The 26535-nt window shown below is 36.7% G+C and overlaps 1 protein-coding gene across 1 annotated transcript in view; it reads right to left on the bottom strand.

The window, feature by feature from the left end:
• Positions 1-26535, bottom strand: part of LOC126756397 (zwei Ig domain protein zig-8) — a 176381-nt gene that overhangs the window by 74105 nt on the left and 75741 nt on the right. Inside the window, exon 2 of the mRNA XM_050469446.1 lies at positions 1027-1184. Within this exon, the coding sequence (XP_050325403.1) occupies positions 1027-1184 (158 nt within the window). The remainder of the gene's footprint in view (positions 1-1026; positions 1185-26535) is intronic.

The following is a 26535-nucleotide window of genomic DNA, read 5'->3' as shown; positions in this document are numbered from 1 at the left end:
ATCGCCCGTCCAAAATGTAAAATTATCTGCTCACCGAAGTGTTCTCTCAATAAATCCATTGATTGATACGTTGTGTGAGAAGTAACGCCATCTTGTTGATAACGAATGTTGATGATTCCACCGGTCCACAAACAGTTGTTTTTTTCTGGATGAAATTGCAGCTCTTGAATCTCTTCAGGTTACTTGAGCCAAAAATGGAATGAAAAACGTCGGATCTTCTTGATACTTTTCAAGAGCCCATAGAGCAAAGCTTCAGTTCTTGCACAAGCGTGTTTTGTAAGCTTTCAATTTAAGATCTCAACATAAAATGCGCCAACTCGTTTCATACATCAGTCCGGGTTGCGGCAAACGTCGCCGAGTCGACTCTCTACGATCTTCGTGTACACTCTCAGCTGCGGCTGTTATATTTTCTTCACTGTGTGCTGGACGTGGTCTATTCGGCCAAATATTATCCAATAATAAATGTTGAGTCTCAATATAGGTGATGGCGTTGAGTATAGTACGCCCAATACGCCGATTATGTTGACCATATGTTGAGTGAAGGCGCAAAACACATTCTTTACAGAAAGTTAAGTTTCAAAATAAAATTGAACGAGTTTTAAACGTTGTTCAGCCATAAGACTTGCTATGAGAGCTTGGGAATACTCACACGTGATCAATCAAAAAAACGTGATCAATTATAATCTTGTTATACTAGACTAGACTAAAAGCATTTTGGTATACAATTTTAATCACCTTAGAACTGGAGTAAAACCTCAAGTATTGAGTTTGATTGTGCACAAACACAAATAGATAAAAGTATAACCTTAAGCTGTTTCGATTGCTCAAATGAAGGTATTCGCTCATACCCAAAACTCGCTCAAAGTCACTTTCTTGCCACTTAGACTACTGGATTTGAAGATTTATGTGTTTAGCCTAGCTCAATCCAAAACTATCAGAAATCCTGATATATTTACAAACAGAAAAATTTGTATAATAACATTGCATACAATTTGGAAATATAACTGCAAGAGATATAATACTTACATCCTTATCACCCAAACGCTCGACGCGACAATGCAGGAAACCCGTCTGACCGACCGTCACCGTCAAGTTGCGCGGCACATCGAAGTCGAAGTAGGGCAGCAGGTTCGCTGGCGACACCGTCGTCGTTGAAGTTGTGGTCGAGTAGGAGCTCAGCGACTCTGCAAAAACAAAGAAAAACACAAGAGTTAGATGGGATGCCTTATTAAAAGCCGAGGTGTGACATTAAATCAGAAAAAATACGCAACCGAGCTTTGAGATAAAACTTTCCACCTTCAACAAAGCATGACCACGCTTCTCAAACTCTTCGAAGACTGAGGCATTTTTCACATTTTCATTTCCATGTGTTCGAGTCCATTCGTGAACAATATAGCAACAAAGTTTTATATGCTTTTTATTGTTATTTATAATTTTATCTTTTCTTCACTTTTATTGCCTTTTATTTGACGCCATGATACATGCTAAGCCCGCGCCTTGCCGCAAACGTGTCGACAGCGAAAATAAATAACGGAAATCATTATAAAGACTTGACGAAAAAATCCTTTTTGCGCCGCAAGGCAGATTTACTGCTATACAAATTGTGCCACAAAACAGTTAACTTGCCACATGCCACATGCCACACATGCACATGACGCCCGTACACCCCACGTCGAGGCCCGCATGCTTTGTGCAATTGAGAAAAAAGCTTGAGTGTTTTCAATTGCTTTGTTGACGGGAAGGATGTTTTTAATGCCGGAGTATGCCGCCTTTGTTTGATTTCTTGTTATAATTTCATGCGGCTTTCTGTGTTTCTTTCCGCTCAAGCCCCCACTCCTGCTGCTCACCTTGCCGCGTGAGTTGTTCGACAAGGCACGAACTCAGAAAGCCGCCGAAGCGGATACGCAATTGAGTGGCAGATAAAGACAGCCAGATAAGGAGACAACAAAAATAACAAAACATTTAACGCCCAAGTGTGTGTGTGTGTGCCTGAAATCGCTCTCGCTGTGAGCTCGCGAAACGCCGACTGTTTTGAGGTTTTGATTTTTTAAATTTTTACGGATTTCCGTGGAAACGCGGAAAATATGTGTGCTTGACGAATGTTGCCGTAGGCGTTGAACATGCGCGCTGAAAGTTTCATCATTGTTCTAGCGCAGCCACCCATCCACCCGGCGTGTTTCGCGCATCTTAATCCCAACAAATACTTTCACTTCTTTTTGCAGTTGCCCTTCCCCTTTCGCCACGTGCGGCTAAAAGGATTTCTAGTGGCAATCACCATGAGTGATGAATTTACTAAATGCAATGCTGTATTCTTTGAAAACAACTACTGCAAAGGGGTATCGCGTGCGGTTCAAGTGTGTGTGTGTCGAAAGTTTGTTGAACTCTTATCGCAGAACTTCTCAGTGAACCGAATAAAGAAAGGAAATCGTAAGCTTATAAACGGCTGAACTACGCTTGATAGTTCACTATATTTGGAAACGTACTAGGGTAGTCCATGAAATATAAACTTTCCAAAATTTTATAGACTCCTTAACCAAGACATGTGTGTACAGTATACATATTATGATCTTCAGAAGAAAATTGTGAACCCAGTTACTTTAAAAGTCTAATCCACAATCTGCGCTAACTACCATGGGTTAAGCCTCTTCAACATCACAAATGAGGTGCTATCGAGCGTACTGAGCTAAAGACTTAAGCCCACCGTTAACAAACTGGTTGGACCTTATCAGTGTGGCTTTAGGCCTGGAAATCAACAACTGATCGGATATTCACTATGCACCTAGTCTCGGAAAAGATCCGTGAAAAGTGGATCGACTCACATCACATCTTCGTCGATTTCAAAGCTGCTTTTGACAGCACGAACAGGAGCTGCATTATGCCGCGATATCTGAATTTGGTATCACCGCAATATTAATACGAATGTGTGAGCTGGCGTTGAGCAATATCAAAAGCTCCGTCAGGTTCGGGAAGGACCTCTCCGAGCCATTCGATAGTTTCAGAAGGACGACTTCCTTTCATGCGACTTTTTCAATCTGCTCTTGGAGAAAATAATTCGAACTGCAGAACTAAATGGGGAACGTACTATCGTCTTTAAGAGTGTACAGGTGCTGGCGTACGCCGATGATATTAATATCATTGGCTTCAATACCGCGCCGTCAGTTCTGCTTTCTCCAGAATGGATAAAGAAGCGAAGAAAATGGGTCTGGTAGTGAAAGAGGGCAAGACGAAATATCTCCTGCCATCAAACAGACACTAGGCTCCCACGTCACTTTTGACAGTCATAAGTTGAAAGTTGTAGTCGGTAATTTCGTCTATGCTCTTTTTCTGAACGCTTTTGAGGAGACATTGTTCTACCATAATCGTTTCAGCTAACAGATAAAGTGGAAAACAGACTTGTCAAATCTATGAAGTTCCAGAACTAACACTGCCAAGCCTTCTACACTTATTCATTTTATCCCAAGTCACCAAAAATATGTAAACTACTCTTCAAAATACGCAGTAATAAAGGCAAACCATTAATTTGTCTTTTATGAACATATTCAGATCCCTTTCAACTCTCGCTAACGCAGTTTAAGTGGCCTCACCTCCTACGCTGTCATTTTATGCCCCACCGACTGACAATTCAAAGTTTTAATATGACGCATCCATTAGATTATAATTCATGCTAAAAGCTAGAAGTATCTTCTAAGCACCTCCAAGAGTTGCCGAACTTCAAGAGGAATGCGAAGCGCCGCTTTTATACTCGTAAAATAAGACACCACTTTAGTTTGGCGTCACTTACGGCAGCAGCACAAAGGCACACAAACAATAATACGGCGAAAAAATGGAAGTACAATCGTAAACTCCCAAGCCTCCGAAGATCAATAAAAAGTAACCCGAAATGTTGTAAGAAATCATAAATATAAAAGAACCATAAACATGTGTATGTCTGTGAATACTAGTCAATGCTCCGCTAGTGGCGGAAATATTTGCACAGTGTAGACAAGAAGAAACACTGATGCGGTAATAAATTCGTGGCGACACAAGCTCTTCGAGTGTTTCATAAACATTCTCGAGAATGTGGCGGAATTTGCATATGCCCTTCTTTGTGCGGTGGAAATTTACAATAGAAAATACATATGGACATTCACATCAATCTCATATTCATACTTGCAACTATAAAACATAAATATACACTTTAGTGGCTTCCACTTGTTCCGCTATTAGATATGCTGAAGTGACAAAATTTGTGGATTGCTTTCAGTTACATAACAAGCTCAGTTTTCGGTGAGTTCAAGTACTTTCAGATAAGATAAGGCTGCGTTTACCCTTCATTACCCATAGTATATATACATATTTATTGTTTGAAGAGCTGAGCGGACAACACGATGCGTCCCGATGTGCTCAGCACAGATGGGCTGTTCGATTCTCCGAATTACCATGAAGTATTTGAAGCGTCCTAACGCGTTCTGTCCCGGTCTGGACTGACACATTACAAGTACATATATATCGCTCTGTGATTTCTTCAGCAGTTTTGAGAAATTAGGTAAGTTAAGATGACTTTCACATCACTTCAGACTGAAATCAGAATTGTTCGGTGCTCTACTGCCGATTGCAAACGCAACGTAAAATACTTTTTCTTCTTCTTTTTGCACTAAGTACCGCTCGTACCGCCCTCGTTTAACCGATACTTTTAACTTTCTCTGAAAGGAACTTTCACTTTTTGTTATTCGCTCCAGTTTCCAGCCAACTGCCGCAGCACGTCAGTGCTCGCATTTCACCGTTGGAGTCACGATCATAAAATAAATTTCTGCAAAGTGGATGTTATTTATTTCTCTCAAAGAAGAACAACAACAAACATATAGAGTTAGAAAAATGTAGAAGCAATTTCTCCGTGCGCCCTTTTGAAGCGCACCAGGCAACTTTTCGCCACTCACAGCTGAACTTACCCACGCTGTTGTTGCGCTATGCTCCATGTCGATATTCGCATTGTTGTTGTGCGCAATGGGCGTGAAATCTTGGTCACGTACGTAATTGGCATAAACTTAAAATTAGCTCCTTACATAAATCTGATGAACATTGATAAACAATACTCGTAAATTCGTGGCCTTCGCGACTCGAACAGCAGCAGATGGAGAAGCGCACCGAGCGAATATGAAAGGCGGCGTGACGTGGAAAGCCTATCATGAGCAGAGTGTGGTGCATGGAAATTTCCTCCACGAAGCGCCCCCATGCTTTCATATGTATGTTTACAAAACAAAGGGAATTTGGCGAAATTTTCTCATTCTGGCATATTCCTCCACCTTCGACACACATATTTACGGCTGTGCTGCGATTTTAGAAAACAAATGTTCTGTTATGTTTTCGTAATTTAAATGCCGTCACGTAGCTGGCAACGCATTAAGTTAAACTTGAACTCAGTAAATAAATATAACCTTATTTAGGGAAGAAGAAGAGCAGGTTGTGCGGTAATACAAAAGTCTATTAAGCATATTCGCTTATCTAAAGCGAAGTTAGTTAGAAGCTAGTTGTGTGATAGCTCTACTTTTAAGAGATCTCAACTCTTAAAGAAAAACAATTAAAAACGCTTTGAAGAAACAGTAACGTGTTATAAAATCTTCATTTAGATGACATTTGTTGCATTCTCTGTATTTTCTATTCCCAACCAACTTTTTTGAGGAAGGAAATTTTGAAGTAAAAACCCCATGAAGTTGGGATTTGTTCATTACTTATCTCTTCTTGCTGTCTTTTTGATGAAAATCTGGCTTCCACTTATTTTAATTTAATTCTCAAATTGTTCCTCAGTGCGACCTAGAGCCAGCTATTGTCTTCTAAGACCTTCTCGATGTCTAAAACTATAACTGCATCACAATATCTTTGCATCTTACTTCAAACAACGAAACTATATGTTCAAAGAAAGATAAACAATTCTTTGCTAAGCCACATTTCTAACCTCCGACTCTTAAATATGCTTGTCATAATATTCTATATATGTGTGTTACATTCTAAGCAAATTCAAGCACAAGCAAAATCATATAAAAAATGATTTTTCAAAGCTTTGCAATTGCTCGTAAATTACGTCACAGAAGCTAGCTTTTGAAAAACAGAGCGGAAGGAGTCAACTAATAATATTTAGAACTCAACACACGCTTTAATAATCCATTGGATCTTTAGTTTATTGCACTTTCCCCACAAGGCAGTCACAAAAGTGCGGGCGACAACGCGACACGTTGCCAGAGAAACGAAAAAGCACAAGAAACAGCAGAGAAAGGGGACGGAGGCGAAGGAGAGCAAGCTCAGGGCAATGCGTTTTACTCACAAAGTGAAAGTTGTCAAGTAGCGAAAGCAAAACGTATAACTGGTGGGGAGAGTTACAACAATGCACTCCTGTCAACGCTCAGCAATGATAACAACAAAAAGTACGTCACAAAATCAAACACAAATCCAATGAGATTATGTAATACGATGATATGCAAATATGAAATGAAATAATAATAATAAATCAAAATGCCACCGAGCTAAGCAGGAAAGAATAGTGAATGCAGAGGTAAGAGAAGACGGGACAAATATGAGCGTTTGTACATAGCAAAGGCGTACAGTGACCGCATTTTTAGAAGCATCAAAGACTGAACATATAGCATACTTAAGATCATACTTATTTGCCGAAACTTTTAGCTACATATATACAGGAGTATATTTCTTTAAATATATTGGGAGGTCTATAGTTAATTAGAAGATCGAAAGCATAGCGTTATTATTAGAAAACGATAAAATGTATGTACGCTTCATACCTAACCATCAAGTAATAAATCTTATCTGCCAAATGAAAGAGGTCATCGAAAAGAATATGAGTGTGATACAGTTCACCTTTGAATAAGGCTTCACACCGCAACAACCAACCGGTGTTAAAGCTTTGATTATTCAGCTTCGATTAAGAGGTCGTCTCAGTGTGAAATTTACGGAAAATCTAAACAGATTAATAATGTTTTTGAATTGCGGCCGCAATCGTAGACATCGTGCAAGAACTTTTTTTAGTGTCATTTCAACATTTTATTTAACTATTATACACCCAATAAAAAACATAAGCAAAAATAATTTTGTATTTGTGATGAATTTATTTATAAAAAAAAAACCGGACAGTTTAGTTAATTTCAACATTATTAAAAAAAATTGCGAAAATCAGTGATTTTTCGGAGGGATCCCTTAATTCATTCATTTCGAACTCAAACTTTTTAAAATCTATTTTTAAATCCTGAACTTTTCTTAAAAGTCAAAAATCAGTTGTTGACACAACTTTGTATTCTCCCTCTTTGTTTTAGTTTAGGAAATATTCGAATGAAAGATATTTAGGGTGTACTTACAACCTGTCATAACGCATCGTAAAATCATAAAATCATAAATTTTTACAATTGTTTTTAAAAAATTGTTGTTGTATTACATGCAAAAATGTGTTTGCGCAATTACAATTTTCAACGCTATGTTTTCGCTGCGTGTTAACTTTATGATACTATATAAAATCCCTAATTAAAAAATGGTTTTGAACGTAATACATAAAAACACATATATAAACATAACTACATCATTAGACATGCCACAAGTACTCTGCTTACATATGTTCGTAACCATGTAATGTAAACTAATGAAAACAAGTAAGGAAGGGCTAAGTTCGGGTGTCACCGAACATTTTATACTCTCGCATGATAAAGTGATAATCGAGATTTCATTATACGTCATTTACATATTTTTCAAATACCGTATTTTTGTAAAGTTTTATTCCGCTATCATCATTGGTTCCTAATGTATACATACATATATGTATGTCATACAGAGAAGGCATCAGATGGAATTCAAAATAGCGTTATACTGGAAGAAGGCGTGGTTGTGAACCGATTTCATCTATATTTCGTACATGTCATCAGGGTGTTAAGAAAATATTATATACCGAATTTCATTGAAATCGGTAGAGTAGTTCCTGAGATATGGTTTTTGGTCCATAAGTGGGCGAGGCCACGCCCACTTTCAATTTTTCAAAAAAGTCTGGGTGTAGCTTCCTTCTGCAATTTCTTCCGTAAAATTTAGTGTTTCTGACGTTTTTTGTTAGTCCGTTAACGCACTTTTAGTGATTTTCAACATAACCTTTGTATGGGAGGTGGGCGTGGTTAATATCCGATTTCTTCCATTTTGAACTGTATATGGAAATGCCTGAAGAAAACGACTCTGTAGAGTTTGGTTGGCATAGCTATAGTAGTTTCCGAGATACGTACAAAAAACTTAGTAGGGGGCGGGGCCACACCCACTTTTCCAAAAAAATTACGTCCAAATATGCCCCTCCCTAATGCGATCCCTTGTGCCAAATTTCACTTTAATATCTTTATTTATGGCTTAGTTATGACACTTTATAGGTTTTCGGTTTCCGCCATTTTGTGGGCGTGGCAGTGGGCCGATTTTGCCCATCTTTGAACTTAACCTTTTTATGGAGCCAAGGAATACGTGTACCAAGTTTCATCATGATATCTCAATTTTTACTCAAGTTACAGCTTGCACGGACGGACGGACAGACGGACGGACAGACGGACGGACGGACAGACAGACATCCGGATTTCGACTCTACTCGTCACCCTGATCACTTTGGTATATATAACCCTATATCTGACTCTTTTAGTTTTAGGACTTACAAACAACCGTTATGTGAACAAAACTATAATACTCTCCTTAGCAACATTGTTGCGAGAGTATAACATGTAATGTAAACTAATGAAAATGATATGTTGTAAACCCTTCGGGCAAGCTAACAACCACGTGAGCCCATAGAACGCTCGTTCAGATTTCGAAGAATTCCAGAGTTGTAATGACGCAAATGTCAGCAATTGCTTACCTAAGCAGCTGGCGCAGTCAAGTCGCGTTCTGTCGCTGCCATTGAGGATAAGGAGAGCAGATTGAGAACAGGCGAGTAGTGGTGGAGGAGCCAAGCAAATGTTGTCTACAGCAAAGCCATGAATCCCGCTACATTATAGTTACTTAAAAACTGCATCCGTGCACAGTTAAGTGCATTTATTCATTCATTCATTCATAAGCAAGCAACATTCATTTTCACACACACACACACACAGCCACTCAAATTCTTTCGGATAAGCAAGCTAAAGTGAGCGCAAGGTCAAATGATTATAAATAAATATGGAAGAACTATTTGCATACGCTCGGAGAACGAGTGCGCTGCTTAGTTGCGTATTTTCAGCAACAGCGACAACAAGTCCGCGCCCTTGACACACACAGTCCCACACACACATGCGCATGTTGAGTGCTTAGTTTTCCCAATCGCCTGCTCAGACTCATAAGCCTTTGTATGTGCGGCGCTGATTGGGCGGCGGGGCGTATGAGCGACACTCATTGCCAGCGCTCACTCTTTTGCCTGCCGCCTGTCGGCTGATCGCCTCTGTCCTGCCCACGGCCTGCCACCTGCCGCCTGCCAAAGTGAGGCTGTCTGCCGGCGACACTAAGTGCAGCACTCGAGTCAAGTGCGCACTTCTTCAAGCAGCTTGCTCACAGTGCAGCACAAAAGTGCGAAGAAATGAATGCAGAAAATGCAAAGATTTTAAAGCAGCAGAAAATCGCAATAAACGAATCAGCAGTGCAATGCGAAGTATTTATTTTCTCTGGAAATATGTGAGCGCACAAGCACAGCCAAGCGTGTAGACGAGTTGAGCGCATTTGCATACGCCCGGGCATTTTCGCCAACAAGTACTTGTAATAATAATTTAATCCCACTTAATTCCCAAATAAACGGCTTTTGTATGTTTGAGTGTACACATAAGTGTGTGAGTGTATGCGGGTGTATATAAGAAGCACGTTCAAGGGTAGGGAGCGCAAGCTTGCGGTCTATTGCTGCTCATCACTTTTAACCACAAAGCAAAATAGTTTGTAGTTAAATTTAAGTAGAGGGATGCGCTCCTGTTGCTCGTGGTGACTTAGCCTACTTCGTCAGCAAGATTACAATCGTAATCAGTCTAAATTACGCAACATTTCAAGATGTTATCTAATACCAAAAAACATGCTGCGTTTTGGTCGGTCCGGAGAAGAACACAAAGTCTTCTCAGCAGTCGGTTCTTACGAGCAACGATCAAAGCAGATGCCACTATCGCTGGTGAGTGATCGTTTAGCACCTCTTGCCTTAATATGCCCAATACCAGGCTAACTGACTCTAGCCACATTATTCTCAGCACAAATGGTCTAGCGGAGGCCGTCAGGGCTTCTGCTGAGAAATCTGATGCTGTAGCCCCGACAATCGCCACTATAAAAGGCTATTGGATTGACTATACTCCTCAAGAGGGAGATGTCTTAGCTAATTTTATATATTGGGTAGTCGAAAAAGACTTTTCGTATTTCTAATCAAACTTCAACATATTTTTTATATTTATAGTGAACTTTAATGAAGCAAATATGTAGCATTTTGGTCGACCATGTTTTGCCATTTTCCCGCTAGAGACATTACTCCATGAGTGTAAATCGAAATTTCGAAATTTCCAGAACGGGGTGAGCGAACCACTGTTGTGCAACAGGAACTGATACAACATCGTCTCCGTAAACTTTACAAAATTCATTAGTGACTTGCGTGACATTCTTCCTTTTTTATACAAAAGTTTCAAAGTATAGCGAATTTCTTCATATTTTTTACTAATTTTTGAACGGCTGTAACTTAACCCCGAATTTAATTTTTTTTGGCTGAATAAAGCTTAAGATCTCACCTTTCCAACACTATATGGTAGGACACAATATTATTGATAGCACTGGAGATAAACGACATACATATATTGACAAAATACGTAAAGTCTTTTTCGACTTCGCAATATGTGGAAATTATATTGCCTCTTGTGGAAAGCCATAAAGTTCATGATTCTTGCAATGAAGTACACTCTCGTTGTGTTATTATTAGTTGGGAATGGTTTGTAGCTCCTCCATCTGGATTCAGTTAATACTAGACGAATAAGCTTCGTATTAGCTCGGTAAGCGCTATTGCAAACTCTTTATATAGATCAAAGAAGGTCTATTGAACTCCTACTCTCTGCAGAGTTCATCTTACAATGGTTGTAAAAAAGTTAGCAACTAATTTCTCAATAAACACCCAACCCGTGATGCTATGAATGTAGCAGATGCCAAGTTTTGAATCATGCAATCTAGAAACATCTAAGCATAATATTTTCTTGAAAATCCGAGGTTAAAACACTTTGCATCTTATACCTTTAGCTACCCATGACATCGAAACTATTTGCCGCAACCGATGTTTGAAGGCCTCGAGGCACGAATTTCTTGATCCATATCTAGGAGATTTTTATATCTCAAAAGTCAATTCTACAATCATCCAACCCATGTCCACCCTAACCTTTGACCAGCGCTTGATGTGAATTGCAAATTCATAAAAAAAAACAAATAATTTGCACTCACAAACACGACACAGTACTTCTCGTCAAAAAATTTGCATAAAGTTGTTTTACTCAACCAAAAATCAAATTTATTTCTCGCACAAGCATATTCATTGTATTTTTCGGACATATGATTGTCATCAAATAAATGCTCGTAAACAGAATTTCTGTTAAATTTATACGAAGTTTATTTTTTGTTATTTGCAGGTGGACAGTCGGTGAAACTCCCTGTCACTTGCCGCGATGTCTGTATTCTAAAACTCAAATTCGGACAATAAATGACACTGGCAGTAAATAAAGCTGTAGACACACGCCACAAGCACGGCACCGTGCAAAATGACCATTTTTCCCAAAAACTGCAAACACAACTAACAGTAAAAATAATTGCGAGAAAAAGTGAATTTTTGCACATCAAATTGACAGTTTTTTTTCTGGGTTAGAAAGGTGTGTGCGTTTTGCGTGTTTTCAGTTGAAATCAAAAATATTTTTCTTTGATTTTTTTATTTTAATAAAATTTGCACCCTCACACCATACCGTTATACAAACCAAATAGGGATTTTCGGATTGTAAAAGGAACTACGAATTTATTTAAGCGCTCAATAATTAAAGTTTTCTAAATTGTTTTTTTAAATGTATAGAATAATTATAAATATATAAAATAATAGTGAAGTGAATTTCTAAAACTTCGAAGCCGTTTCAAAGACACAGCAGAGCGATAAGTTGGCTCTCGGAGTGTTTAAACACTTTTAAAACCAGCTTAATCGATTGTCTGAAATTTCTGGGGTACACTAAGTACATTTAAAAACGTGCAATGAACTTTTATTAACGAAAAATTCCCCAAATTTAAATTTTTTGTGGCAAAAACTCAAATGGAAAACGAAAAACTTGCAACTTTACTTTTAGAAACAAAAATCCCTTAAAAGAGACCATCAAATGGGATGGCCCCTTCAGTGCGAATGAAGCCTTGGTTTTGAACAGACTTGTATTGAAAGTTAAGATGTTTAGTTTTCCAAGAGGCTAGATGTGAAAATATTGAAGAGCTTAATCTATAAACAACGTCCATCAATAGGGATGGCGTGATTGTGACAGCTCATGGCGGCGTGTTTCTTTACGGAGTTGTATCCAATTTTATTAGCGTTAGTTCAGTAAGATTTTTAAATTCATCATCTTACGTTACACTTTGGTATAATGCTTAGAAATGATCCAATATATAAACGCTAAAATAAATTCACGTTCATAAAAAAATTAACAAATGCATGTTCATCGAAAAAACCATCTTCTCAGATGAGACCCATTTCTGGATTAATGGCTTCGTCAACAAACAAAATTTTCGCTATCGGGGTGAGTCAAGTAGATGTCGGACGGTGCAGGAAGCGGAATTACATACATTCTAAACATTTACGCCTTCGTGCAGATTGTCGTGGGGTGGCAGCAGCGTGCCTTATTTATTTATTTTTTTTTTTTTTGAAATGAAGTTAAATAAGCCATTACCAGCAATAGCGAGTGTTATAGCAAGATGTTGGTCGGCTTTTTTCTCCGGAATTTGATCAAATCGACGCCAACGATCTCTGTTTGCAAAAAGATGGTCGGCTCATGTTTCACTTCTAAACATGGACACATTGCGTCCAAAGTTTGTAGCCAGTCTGGTTACCTTTAAACGCATTTTCTTCAAAACAGTTTTCAAATTTGCTTGAGTGAACACTTGAAGACAATCGGTCCGAGAACTATGAAATTCTTCAGTTTGTTCTGTATATATAATAGTTTGATATGTTGACCCACCAGTGTTTTCATCTGTTCGAATCGAATTTTGGGAGGCCAAAACGATAACAATTTTTGGAAAATTCAACTCATTTTCAAAAAAGTCGTTTTGTAAATTTTAGTTTTTTGTTTGACCGTAGATCAGTTTATAATATTACAGATATTTTTTTTGTTTCATACACGAAGAAAGACGGAATCAATGCAGCTGTAAAAGAACTTCTTTAGCGCGGTAGGAGATCTCGTGTAACAAAAAAAAAGAAAAAAAATTTTCCTTTAACAATTTTACTCTGTCTCCATAAAATATGAGTAAATATAGCTTTAAACCTCCAAAATAATAATTTTTTTTAACTCGAAAAATTTGCTTGTTTTAAACTGTTACGTCAGAGGTGCCGCTTAAGTAAATAATATATGTATATATATATATATATATATATGTGTACGTAAGTATATGTAATTACATTTCACTTCACTTTAAAAATCATGAAAAAATTGATTTTAACTATTTTTGATTTGATTTTATAAAAGAGATGAAATTCTAAGCATCATCCCTTCAGAAAAGCGATTGCTTAGGGCGCATAAGCCCATTCCTGGCCTCAGTTTTCACACCATTGAGGCATTATTTTAAAGTATTTATTTGAATATATACATACAAATGTGCATACATACATATATATATGCTATTCAATACAGTCATAAATAATTGTAGACCTTTCAACACTCATTTGTTTCCCAGCATTTTGGTGAATATAATGATATATGAAATAGGTTGCTGTCATTCACTAATGTCAACCGATTTTTCAAGTAAATTATATAAAAGCAAAACATTTCTGTTTCTTAAGCTCACACAGCTCTTATTCAACAATAAATGCACCTTAAAACCCATCAATAAAAATACAAGAAAAAATTGCAACAATTCTTGAGTTTTCAATTACGGAAAATTGTAGTTAAGAAAGTCAAATACAAACGAAACCGCAACACAATAAACAGTCAGTCAGAAGTGCATATGCCTTATAATAAACCGTTTGAATGTTTTCTATCACATTGAAAAGGAAGCGAGGAACAAAAGATTCATGCAACAATGCACCGACAACCGGCAACAGCCCGCAATTGTCACTTATGCGGTTGCAGCCACAAAATTCACTCTGTTTTTGCTTCGTTGCAATTCTTTCATGCCACCAACACACACACACACGTACGCCTTGTGGCGCTGAAATGTTATCAGCAAAACTCCAGTTGGTGCCCGCTGCCGAGTGTGGCTTTTTAGTAGAGTGTAGGATGCACCGATGCAAAAGAATATAAAATTAGATGAGAATGTCAGAAAAACCGCTAACAATGCTCGAGCATAAAATGGTTTGCTGCTGCTGCTTGCTGCTGTCAGCTTCTTGCTGAACTCTCAATTATTAAATATGTTGCTGGCATATTTGTTGTTCTTATGTTATGTGTGTTATGATTCGGAGCAGCGCGTGAATATGCCAAGAATATATTATTTTGCTTCACTTCCAGAATTTGTACATGTCCGTGCAGATTTGATGTGGCGATGCCTCATAAATTGTCGACAGCAGAGAAATTGTCGAGTCTAAAGTGTGGAATTTATAATTTTTTTGAAATTTTTGTGAAACCAAATATTTTTTAGCAAGTTTTTATGGTTATAAGCTAGGAACGAGCTTGTGTGGCTGTTTTTTTCCTACAGGGGGTCTCGAAAATGGATAGTGAGATACAATTGACTATTACTGCGCAATAACATATGGAAAATATATAAGGAAACAATATTCTAGATATGAACATGCTTATTTTAGTTTCAAATAACTAGGCTGTTTATTTTAAAGCTAAAGTAAAAGAAACAAATGGTGACTGTCACTAAGAGAATACGCAGTACTCAAAATGTTGTCAAACAAAAAAATCTCTTCAATTGTTTTGTTGGGCTTTCTACTAGATTGGATATCCAATAATGGAGCTGAGAAATTACGCCTAGGTATCTCATAATCCTAAAAGTTTTTTGTACAAAAACAAAAAACTCTTCTTTTTGGAATACCTGGACTAATTTTCTGAAATGATATTAAGGTTAACACATTTTTCGTTTTTGAAAAGAGCGCATATCTTTCACCAATTCTAGGTCATAAGACAATGCATTATTTTTCAGCGAAATTATGGTCAATTAACCATCTTGTGGTTCTATGTACGTTTAAAAAAAATTCCAACCATTTTGGAAAGGAGCGCATATCCCGGACAGTCTACTATATTGCTTATAGTGTTCAGCCGTTTAAAGTCAGCTACTTTGAGGGTCTATCCTGTCCTGTAGTTTTTAAACCCTGACAGCATTACTCTATTAGCACTTAACCAACCATTTTAAAAAGCCGCTTCAAAAGCAAGGGAATTGAGTGTCATATGAATTGACGCCAAGAGACGTTGAAAGACGATTTTGCATGTCTGAAATGCTGCTTGAACGCTACAAAAAGAGTTGGGTTGTGATTTATGATGAAAAACAACAAACTATACATGAAACCTGACCAAACTCCAAATCAACGGCAAAGCTAAATATCTATGACGTCAAGGTATTGTGGTTGACTCTTCATTCGGTGAGTTCGCGAGGACGTGCTGTAGTATGAGCTTCCAAAATCGCGAACCGGTTCTCTTCACGCATCTTATAGACTTTCTGACCACCATTTGATCCGGTCGTTGCAGAAGACCCCCACTGAAAAACGGTTCTCAACAGAACAGGGTATAAAAAATTACTTGATTATTTTTCAACCGCAAAGCCGATGCGGTTCTTCTGGTTTAGAATCCACAAATTGCCAGAAGGATGTAAAATTGTTATAGATATATACTTGTAGATTGACAATACTTTGAATAATATGTACATGTATGTACATGTCTTACTTAAATAAATGCTCAAACTTTGCAACAAAAAGCCTCATGCATAAAGTTACTATTTACAGACCGCAATCTTTAGGATATTGTTGACAGCAGCGAGATAACAAGAACCAAAAGCGCAAGGGGACTCAAGAACTGAACTTTTTCTATTCCTGATACTACAATGTTTCTCATTATTAATTTTACGATGTTCGATTAGACCTACGAGTATGGGCTTAGAACTTTTACACTTGAATACTTATATTTTTCATATTTCTATCGCATTTGTGTTTTTTGTTGTTCTCTTTCTTTCCTATCAATTGCATATGATTAATAATACAAATTTGTTTATATTCTATTCTAATGTCTATAATTTCATTTTATTTTTATTCTTGCTATTCTTGGGCTATGGCTACGTTATGTAAACATGTATGTATGTGGCTGTAAAAGATAAATTTGCGCAAACAAATTTCGTAAACACATTTTGATAAAGAGTCCCACAGCAATCAATTTTCCTTCGCCCGCCTAATGCATTGCGCAAATTTTTCACTTTTATTATTTTATATTTCACACAGAAACTGCAAACATTTGCCGAAGTTAACAAATTGCTGCAATAAATAAAATATAAAGACCGACCAGATTTTCATGCTTTGTTGTAAAGTTGAAATTTGCAATAAAAGTGCGGAAAATTCACCATGCCCCAGCAAACAGCACACCCATAACTGCAAGTGTGTGGGTTGCACACGTGTATGGATTTTGGCTTCGATATATTATAGTGTTAACTAAATAAATTTGGAATGTCTCTATGTACGCACAACAACAATGTCTCCTGATCATTACCCGGGCGATTTGTGTCCTTGTGGGTACGCAGTTGTAGTGCTGGCGTCTCAAAATTTGTGAAGTTCTGGGTGAAATTGAAAACCCCTTAATAAAACAACAATTGATACAAATGAAGATAAATACAGACAGTTCCTAAAACTATTTTTATTTATTTATTATCATTATATTTTAATATTTGTGGATTTTAAACCTATAAACTTAAAAACAATGACGTATGGAAGTATAGGAATGTGTGCAGATTCTTGAATTTGTTTATTTTTCAAGAAAACAACAAAAGCTATAATGCTGCACCGAAGTAATATACCCTTCACAGGATTTCTAGTAACTATGTGTTCAGTTTTATGGAGATTACTATATAAGCCGATTGAACAATTTTTAGAAACATTATTATCTATACCACATTTCGTGAAGATACATTGTCAAATGTGAAAGTTTTCCATACAAGAACTTGATTCCGATCGTTCAGTTTGTATGACACCCATATGTTATAGTGGTCCGACAAATGAGCAGCTTCTTGAAGAGAAAATGACGTTTGCAAACTTTCAAAACGATATCTTAAAAACTGAGGGACTAGTTCGTACATATACAAACTTACAGACAGACGGACATGGCTAAATCGACTCAGCTCAACATACTGATCATTTAATTATATACTTTGCTTGGTCTCCGACGCTTCCTTCTGGGTGTTACAAACTTCGTGACAAACTTAAAATTCCCTGTTCAGGGTATAGTTATGCCCACAAAGTTTTCGAATATTATGTTACCTCAGCTTCACTCAACTCAATTCAATTCAACCCAACTCAACTCCAAAGAATCAGAGCGTTACCACTAAGCTTTTAAGCTTTGATAAGCACTGATTTGAAACAATCCGTCTGCACTTTTTATTATTATTTATTTTATTTTTCTTTATTCATTTACTTTTTATTTTATTAATTTTTTATGTAACCCTCTTTTAGCTTTGGTTTTCGGTTATCAATAACCGCAACGCATTTGAAGCGGTTTATTTGATTTATGAATGGCGACTTGACCAACCGATTCCTGTCAGGTTATAAATTGCTGAAGGGTGTATGGAACCACACACATTCACATACTCACAGGAACACATACGCGTTGGCCTGACAGCTAGAAAAATTACATTCGAAATTACGCTGCCACTTGCAAGCGCTCGCTGACCAACACGCCAGAACGTTGAGTTCTCCGGGTGAATCCCCCGGTTGATTGATTCTAATGGAACATGAAGCAAAATGATTGCAGCAATCGCGTTCGATTTTCGCATAGTCAGTGTGTTGCTTGATAAATTTAAGCATTTTGTAACTTTTCGTTATTAAAGATTGAAATATATCCCAAAAATAGGTAAATATTTGCAATAAATCCAGCAAATTCACCTTGGAGTTTATATGTGTGCAGTTTGGGAACTACTTTTGGGCGCTTGAGCAGGAAAAACATTATAGTTAAGCACAAGCAACTAGAGTCACTACATTATAAATGATTAGTTTCAATATTTTCACAAGCCAAAATGCGTAAAATAATTCTACTTTAGTAATAAATCAAACAGTGACCTTTCCTCCACGGTTCAGCAAGGAAAACAATCAATTAGAATCCATTTGGATGAGATCGCCAATAAAACTTTCTCTGCAGCCACTTATACGTGTCGCCGTTTCCATGCCCCCTACTTGCCATGCGGCGCACACAGAAAACATCAATTCGTCAGAAAAACGCGTGTAAATGCCACAAAAATAATTTAATTGCTTGAACAAGAAGAAAGCGCACGAGAGCGTCTGCATGCATGCTGAGAGCAGTGGCAACACGATTGCCAATTAATCAAAACATACTCGACGAGCCACAAGTTGACGAACGCGCGGCTAAAAAACATATCTCCAACACATCAAATGCCTGTCGAATTAGGCGACATGTTTGTCATACTCAATGAGTCGCATGTATAAGCGCTCGCCGAACAACACAAAACAGCCAAAGGGAGCACCCGCACCCAACACCTGCGACACAGCGTACAGTAGGTGCAAATATTTGCGAACAGCGCTCTTCATTCTGTAAAGTACTCCAATGCTAAATGAATTTATGTATTGTGGATAGGCAGATAAATCTGCAGAAAAATAATAATAAATCTGTAAAAACAATATTGATTTGTTGAAATTATATTTTTATATTTCTAAACTAGATATTCACAAATATTTCCCCACTTCACGGGCCTGTAATTCGACAATTTTCTATTTTTATTCTCTTGCAACTGGTTGCTATAGAGTATGTAGTTTTGTTCACCTACCGGTTGTACGTATCACCTAAAAACCTAAATCACCCAAATGACAAGGATGACGAGACAAGTTGTGGTCCGGGTGATTGTCTCTCCGTCTTTAACGATATGTTTAACCGACATGTGGTAACCAATGTATGAGTTATTTCAATTTTTCACACCAATTTTGAGGTTATGTGGAAAATCTGTTAATATGAAGTTGTAAATCTTTTAATTGCCTAAGATTTACTGTAATTGCCTATTATGGGTCGAAACTCTGTAAATATAAATGTGGCCGAAATGTGGAAGAAATCTGGAGACCCGATGTTATATTCAATAGTGATCAAATTTTGAAATTTTGGTACTGTGTTTCGAGCGTATTCATATACTTCGCCTGCTTTCTAGATTAGTTAGTCATCAAAAGTTTGACTATACAACCTTCGATTGCTTTCATTTTTCTTCCTAAAGTCTTCGTTTTTGTAAACTTGATTGAGGGTACGAAGTTTCCATGAACTACTTTTCAAGAGAAACTTATAAGTGAACCCCAAAACACTTACAGTGGTAGGTAAAAGTGCAGACATTCCATTCAGAGCGGCTTAAAACGAATTATTTTTAAAAAATATGTTCCAAACTATTCCTCACTCGGCCTCTCGAAAATTAATTATTGCCTGAGGGTGTGTGCTTGTATAGATTTTGGTATAACAGCATGTTGTGGAGCTTTCTACATCCACATACTCGGCAGAAAACGCCCCTGCACAAGTACGAGTTTATGCTCTTGTTAAACCGGCAGCCTCCCACGGTCTGCCTACAAGTGCAATGGTGTCCTTGCTTATTGTCTTTCGAAGCGAAATTTTAGCTAAGAATTAATTAATCTTTACCCCCGGAATATTGTCATATCACGCACACAGAGAGCGCACAAATCTGTAGGACGCAAATTCGTAGAAAATAAAACTAAAAATAGTTTTCATGAGTGAATGAAAACACGATTATTATTCTGAAGAAATGGGGGACAGTGCTTTTCCATTGACGCAAATGAAATAAAGAGACACAAAAGGGCTGCCAACTGCTCTTGTGTCTACCTCTGCTCTGCTTGACTGACTTGTCAAGGTATTTGCTTGTGAAATCAACAGCAAAATATATTCTGAGTTGAACAAAAGGAAGTGAAATTACTAAAGTTTCACAACTGTCCTTTTCTGTTGTCATTCAATTCACAGAAACTAAAATAAAAGCATTTTTCCAAGCAAATAATTCTTTGCGATTTTCATATGCACACCTACACAGGAAAAATTTAGGAATATCTATCTGAGCAAACGGATGCCATAATGTTTACTGTTAGTTCAGGAGTGTTTTTTCTCATCGTCTGCAAGTCAATGTATTAATGACAATCAATTGAGGAAAGCCAAATTTAGCGCCAAATAAAGCAAATTTACCACAAAATATATATATGTATATTTATATATACATATGTGTGCGTGCCCTTACGGTTGAGCGAGTTGAGACAACACCCTCACACGGCAGCTGCTCTAAAAATACTTAGCTTTCCACTTTCATTTCGAGCATTCTTTGAGCGCTGTTATTATGACAATAAACGTGAATGTCTGAGTGTGCACTTGAGCGTATACGTAACTTCTATTCTTCTGCTTCAGTTTCGCGTGTTTTTTGCTGTTGTTCTCACACCTAGCAGTTATTTTAGCGCAATAATTTGAATTTTTATGACTTCATCATAGGCAGCTATGCAGCAACTCGCTTTCGATTAGCGTTGATGCGTCAATAGACCGCACACACACACACTTACACTAATATGAATTTGAAGGCAAGCAAATTAACTTATTTATATCGTAGTTATATACATGTAAATATGTGCTGGGTTACAAAAATTAATTTTCTATTTGATTGAGCATTCATTGCGTCTGACGGATATAGAACCCACCGCCTCACACACACACATCGGTTACATCGGTTGTTGTTGTATGTATGTTTAGCATAATTCCTCTCATTCAGTCATTTACTGGCTTAATCGGTAAATTGATGAATGAATGGCTGCTCTGTGGTGCCAGACAAGCGATTTTGAAGTAAACTGAATGTGAAACTTAAGTAAGCGCTCATTGATGGTTTTCTATTTACACAAGAGCACTCACCCGCTCTTTGAAGAAAAGCTGTAATTATGAAATATCTCTGGTCATGTCATCGTTTTTACTTAAATTTTGTGCTCTAGCAGCATAATGCTGTAGAGTATTTTGGTTTTGTTCATGCAGCACTAGCTGGAGAGGATTAGTTATATATAGACGTTCAGGATGATAAGATGAGTTGAAATCTGTCTAACTGCCTATCCGTTGGTTTGTCTGTAAAGGCGATATAACTTGAGTAAATATATGAGAATATTGGTATCGTAGGGGGAAATCAAACTACTGACACCCTGTATAAAACTGTAAGAAAAAGTGGGTGCTGCCACGCCCCCTAATAGGTTTAATGCATATGCCTTCCAAGTTAGTTTAGATCTATTGCCCAAACTTACTCGTTCTCCAACTGCAACTTTTCATGCGCTTTTGCCATTTTAATCGTCCACCTATCTTATTGTCCGAATTGCTGAAAACTTCGAGGGTATATTTACTTCACTTAATGTTCAAGTGCCAATAAGACAAAGAACTGCGAAAGTGTTGCTGAAGACCGCAATTTTTCGCTTCTTGGACGTTCTTAAGAATTCGAACTGTCTCGAATCACAACCTGGTGGATGTTTAGAAAGGATTTGAGCTTGAATCCGTAGAGAAGTTTTTTCACTCAAAAACTAAAGCCATTGGACCACCGTAAACGTCGTGAATTTGCTGGTTTTGCCTTGGAACAATTTGAAAACGTAACGATTTTTTTTAAATCATCTTCTTCTATGAGGCTCACTTTCATCTGAGTGGTGCGGTAAATAAATAAAACTGTCCATTCTGGTGCGAAGAAAATTTAGAAATTATTCATGAACCACCATTAGTTTCAACTAAATTGACAGTTTGGTGTGGTTTTCGATTTGGAGGAATCATCGGTCCCTACTTCTTTCGAAATGAAGCTCGTGACACAGTGACTGTCAATGTAGAGCGGTACGGATCGATGATAAGCAACTTTTTCTGGCTACAATTGGAAGAAGCTGATCTTGGCAACATCTGCTTCCAACAAGACGGGGATACGTGCCACACAACACGTGCAAAAACCGAAAGTTGAGAGATTTGATTATTTCAAGAAATTGTGACATTGATTGGCCTCCAAGAAGTTGTAATAAAACAGCATTACACTATTTCTTGTGTGGTTATTTGAAGCCATTGGCTTTTAGCAGTAAGCCAGAATCTCTTAAAGCTTTAGAAGACAATACTGAACGCACTATTCATAATATACGACTTGATTTTGTGGAAAAAATATTCCAAAAATGGATTAATCAAATTCGTTCCTTGCAAAAAAGTCGTGGCAATTTGAATGACATTATATTTAGAACTCAATTGTGTCGATTGCACCTCACTCTAAGTGAAAAACATTTATTTTCTTTAACAAAGATTTTTTTTTTGTATTAAATCATATTCATGTTATTGGAAAACCCTATACTTGGCCAATTCAAACCCCTTTTCCTCTTTTCCGTATATAAATCAAGCACCAATGAAGTTATCAAAATAAATCTTTGCCCAAAAAGTTCTAAAGTATCCCATCTTGCGTCTAAAGCTGCCAAAATTGTACCACAACTTTTCAAGCCCCCATTTGATGAATATGGGGACCTTTGTTTCTATGTCTGACTTTTTACCGAAAATATTTTTCAATTCTCTGAGTATGTGCTCATGTGTCACAGTGGCAAAAACCGGGTGAATATTTTCCTTAGCCCACATAAAGCTAATAGAAAGATTTTCGAACTTCCGATCTATTTGCTGTATCTTGGGGAAGTTAATGGAACGTATAATATTGAAAGAACTTAGCCCTTAGCTATATACTCAGGCTAAAGCAAACATTTGTTAAATATTACATATTATCTCGTAACTAATGAAGGAAAATTTAAAAGCCTACACATAAAACCATCATACTGCAAAAAAATTTGCAAAAATGCTGTAAATATTCTTAATAGCGTTACCACATTCTTCAAAACCAATGATGAGGGAATATAACTGTAATAAGTTTGGTACGCAAAAAAGGCTGATTAGTGAATAACGATTGGTATAATAGGGTTGCCAACTATTAGATTAATCAAAAATTAATAAAACAATGATTTTTTGCAATTATTTTCCAAAAATTTATATTCAGTAAGTAAAATAGCGCCAAAAACGAAAATATATTAGAAAGTTTTGGAGCAAAGTGGGATATCGTTCAGTTTTAATTGCACATACATATACATAAGTGAGCCGACACTGGCAAATAAGCGGTAAATAACTTCCAAACCAATTTTTGTACTAATAAAAAATAAAGCTACTATTTTCAACCTAAATTACTATCCTAGAAATATATGTGTGAGCTGATTTTATTTTCACGAACTCCTCTAAAGTTTTTAGTGAAAATATGAAATTTTTTATTGATAAACGCTCGCACACACACACACCGACACAAAGCAGCTGACCAATTCATATTCAATGCATTCACATACACAGAGCCATTCAAACATTTGTATATAGATATGTGGTATGTGTGTTTATGTGCCTTGCTGGCCAACGTTGATTGGGTTCATGATTTGGACATAAATTTAGATGTGCAAATAAAATTAATTAACGTCATAACGAGGCGTTGCGAAATGCATTCGATTGCCAGCGCCAGCATAACGGCGAATCAGGCGAAAGCGCGCTGGCCAACGCTGTGGCAAATACTTGTTTCTAATAATGGAAACTGATAGTCATATACCACATAAAGTATATACGTATATATGCTTGTGTTCGAGTGCCTAACGCCATTCTCTGCGCTTTGATGGCCGACATTTGCGCGATTGCTTAATTGAAATACGAGCACCATTCACACTTTCACACACACACACACACTAACGGATGGTGGTGGTGTGAGTTTAGTGCGCGTTTTAGTTTGACGGGCAATTTGCCAAGTTGAAAGTGAATGCATTAATTAGTACACAGTTCTAGCTCCAAGCGTTCGAACAACAACTTTCACAAATTTTCATTTGGCTCTTTAATGCATTTGCTGGCTGAAATTTGTGAAGAAGACAAAATTTACAAATTAAAGGAATTTAGTGAGTGAATTTAATTTCAATAATAAAATTTAAATAAAAATTATAATAATAATATATTTTAGCTTTTGGCATTAATTTTCAAAAATATAAAATTCGAATCGGATATTCTAATGAAATTACATTATTGTCAGCAAATAACGAGATATTTTAACATAATAAGTCGTTCACTAAGTAATTTCAATTGATTTTTTTGATTTTTTGTGCAGCCAACTTCACACTTAACCCCTTTACCGTTATATAATTGAACTATTGATAAAGCAAGTTGTTTTTAAAAACCCTGTCGAAAATTGAAGATCGAAGCCAGCACTTTTGTCATATTTTACTGAAGTGTATTGTGATCAGCTGGACAAATTGAATGATTTACTGAAACATAAGAGGCCAGAGTTGATCAATACAAAAGGTGCAGTATTCCAGCAGGATAATGCGAGATCTCATATAATTTTGATGACTCGCCAAACGCTTTTCCAGCTTGAATAGGATATTTTACCATACCCACCATAATCTCCAGACTTGGCTCCTTCGGACTATCACTTGTTCCGGTCTCTACAGAAACTTTTGATGGGAAAACCTGCACCTTAAACGAAGACGTCAAATTCTCTTAGACCAGTTTTTGCATGCAAAAGGTAAAAAATTTTATGAGCCTTTAATCAATATCTTGCCTCAAAGATGTCAAATGGTATTGAATCAAAACCTAGAATACATCATTTCATAAAATGTTTTAAGCAACAAAAAATCGAATTTACTTAGTGAACGACTCAATATTTTCCTGTAAATTAAATCGTTCTTGGCAAAACTTTAATATATCCAAAAACAGAACTCTAAATTCCTAAGTTACTTTTACTCGTAAACATATTTATTTTCAGTAATTACATGCTATTTATAATGAAATAACTTTTCGAAAACAAAAGAAGCTCTAGTACCCTTCACCGGATTTGATCTGTCACTTTGTATGACAGATATATTGTAGTCCTCTCAGAACCATATATTCGCATATTTTACCATTTCGTCAAATAAACAAGATTTCCACAGAAGAACTTGGTTTTGATAAATGAATTTACACTCGTGGCCGCGCAAAGCTTACCACTAAAAATTTTCAAGTGTGTGCATATTTGACAACGCTTTATAGCGGTATTTTTTGCGGTATAAAAACTTTTTATTCCGAAATAAGTTAGTGACATGTTATTCATCAAAAATTTTAAAAATGAAAAACAAAACACATTCAACTTTAGACAAAATCAATTGAAAGATAGTGAGCTTTACAAAATGAGCTCGAAATCGTTAGAGACTGACTTGCGATGAAAAAATGATATTTTTAATTTAATTTCATTTACACTATATTTGAAATTAATGTTTTATTTTTTTTTTTTATTTGAAACACGAAATTTAGTCACGGTATTACTTTAAAAACCATAAAATCGGCCGCTTTTGTATAAGCAAAGAAAAGCTAGTTTGTGTTTTACTCATTAAAGGTAATACATTAAAGACTATAATTATAACTAGATAATATAATAAAGTTTACTTCTGCTTACCAAAAACATTAAAAAAACTAAAAAAAATCCTGAAAGAAAAAGATAAAAAAAATTTAAAAAGGTATAGTGGTAAGTTTTGCGTGGCCACGAGTGTAGGTAAGAATTAAGGCAGCTAAATGCTATGCTAGTTCGCTGTCGGCGGTTCCAACAAATCAGAACGTCATTCGCACTGAAAAGGCGTTTGCTAAATTTCAGTTCATTTATCTCAAAAACTGAGCAACTAACTTTTACAAACTTCGAAGCAAACTTAGCTTGCCATGTTTACTTTATAAAAAACTAATAATTTTATTATAATGTGCGTGTTTTCGAGCACCCACAAGGCCATCGTAAGTATTTTGAACAAAAACATTTAACTATAAAATAAGGGAATCACAATACCTGCCAGCAATCTTTACATAAATATCAGAGCGATATGGAAGCAGGAAACTGCTTTGCTGGCCTAAGGTGGCAGCTTATGAACCAGCAAACAAATACTATTCCTCACCACGCCAAATCACTCAGCAAAGAAGCACACAAACAAGTTAGGAAAAACATAAAATTTTGTTTTTGTTTTAAGCTTTTGTTGTGATGGAATTTTTTGCGGAGAAAATGGTCAAAAGTTGCCTTACCAAACACTGAACTTCCGCTTCGAACGGGTAAGAAAATCAGCCAAACTGTAAAGAACGGCAAAGAAGAGAATACCAACAAAAACAAAGAGCAAAACAAAGTATAGAATTTTAACAAAAG

This window comes from Bactrocera neohumeralis, chromosome 4 (assembly GCF_024586455.1).
Source record: "Bactrocera neohumeralis isolate Rockhampton chromosome 4, APGP_CSIRO_Bneo_wtdbg2-racon-allhic-juicebox.fasta_v2, whole genome shotgun sequence".
Lineage (NCBI taxonomy): Eukaryota > Metazoa > Arthropoda > Insecta > Diptera > Tephritidae > Bactrocera > Bactrocera neohumeralis.
Note: the sequence above shows the minus strand (reverse complement) of the source record. Positions and strands in the feature narration are given on the sequence as shown.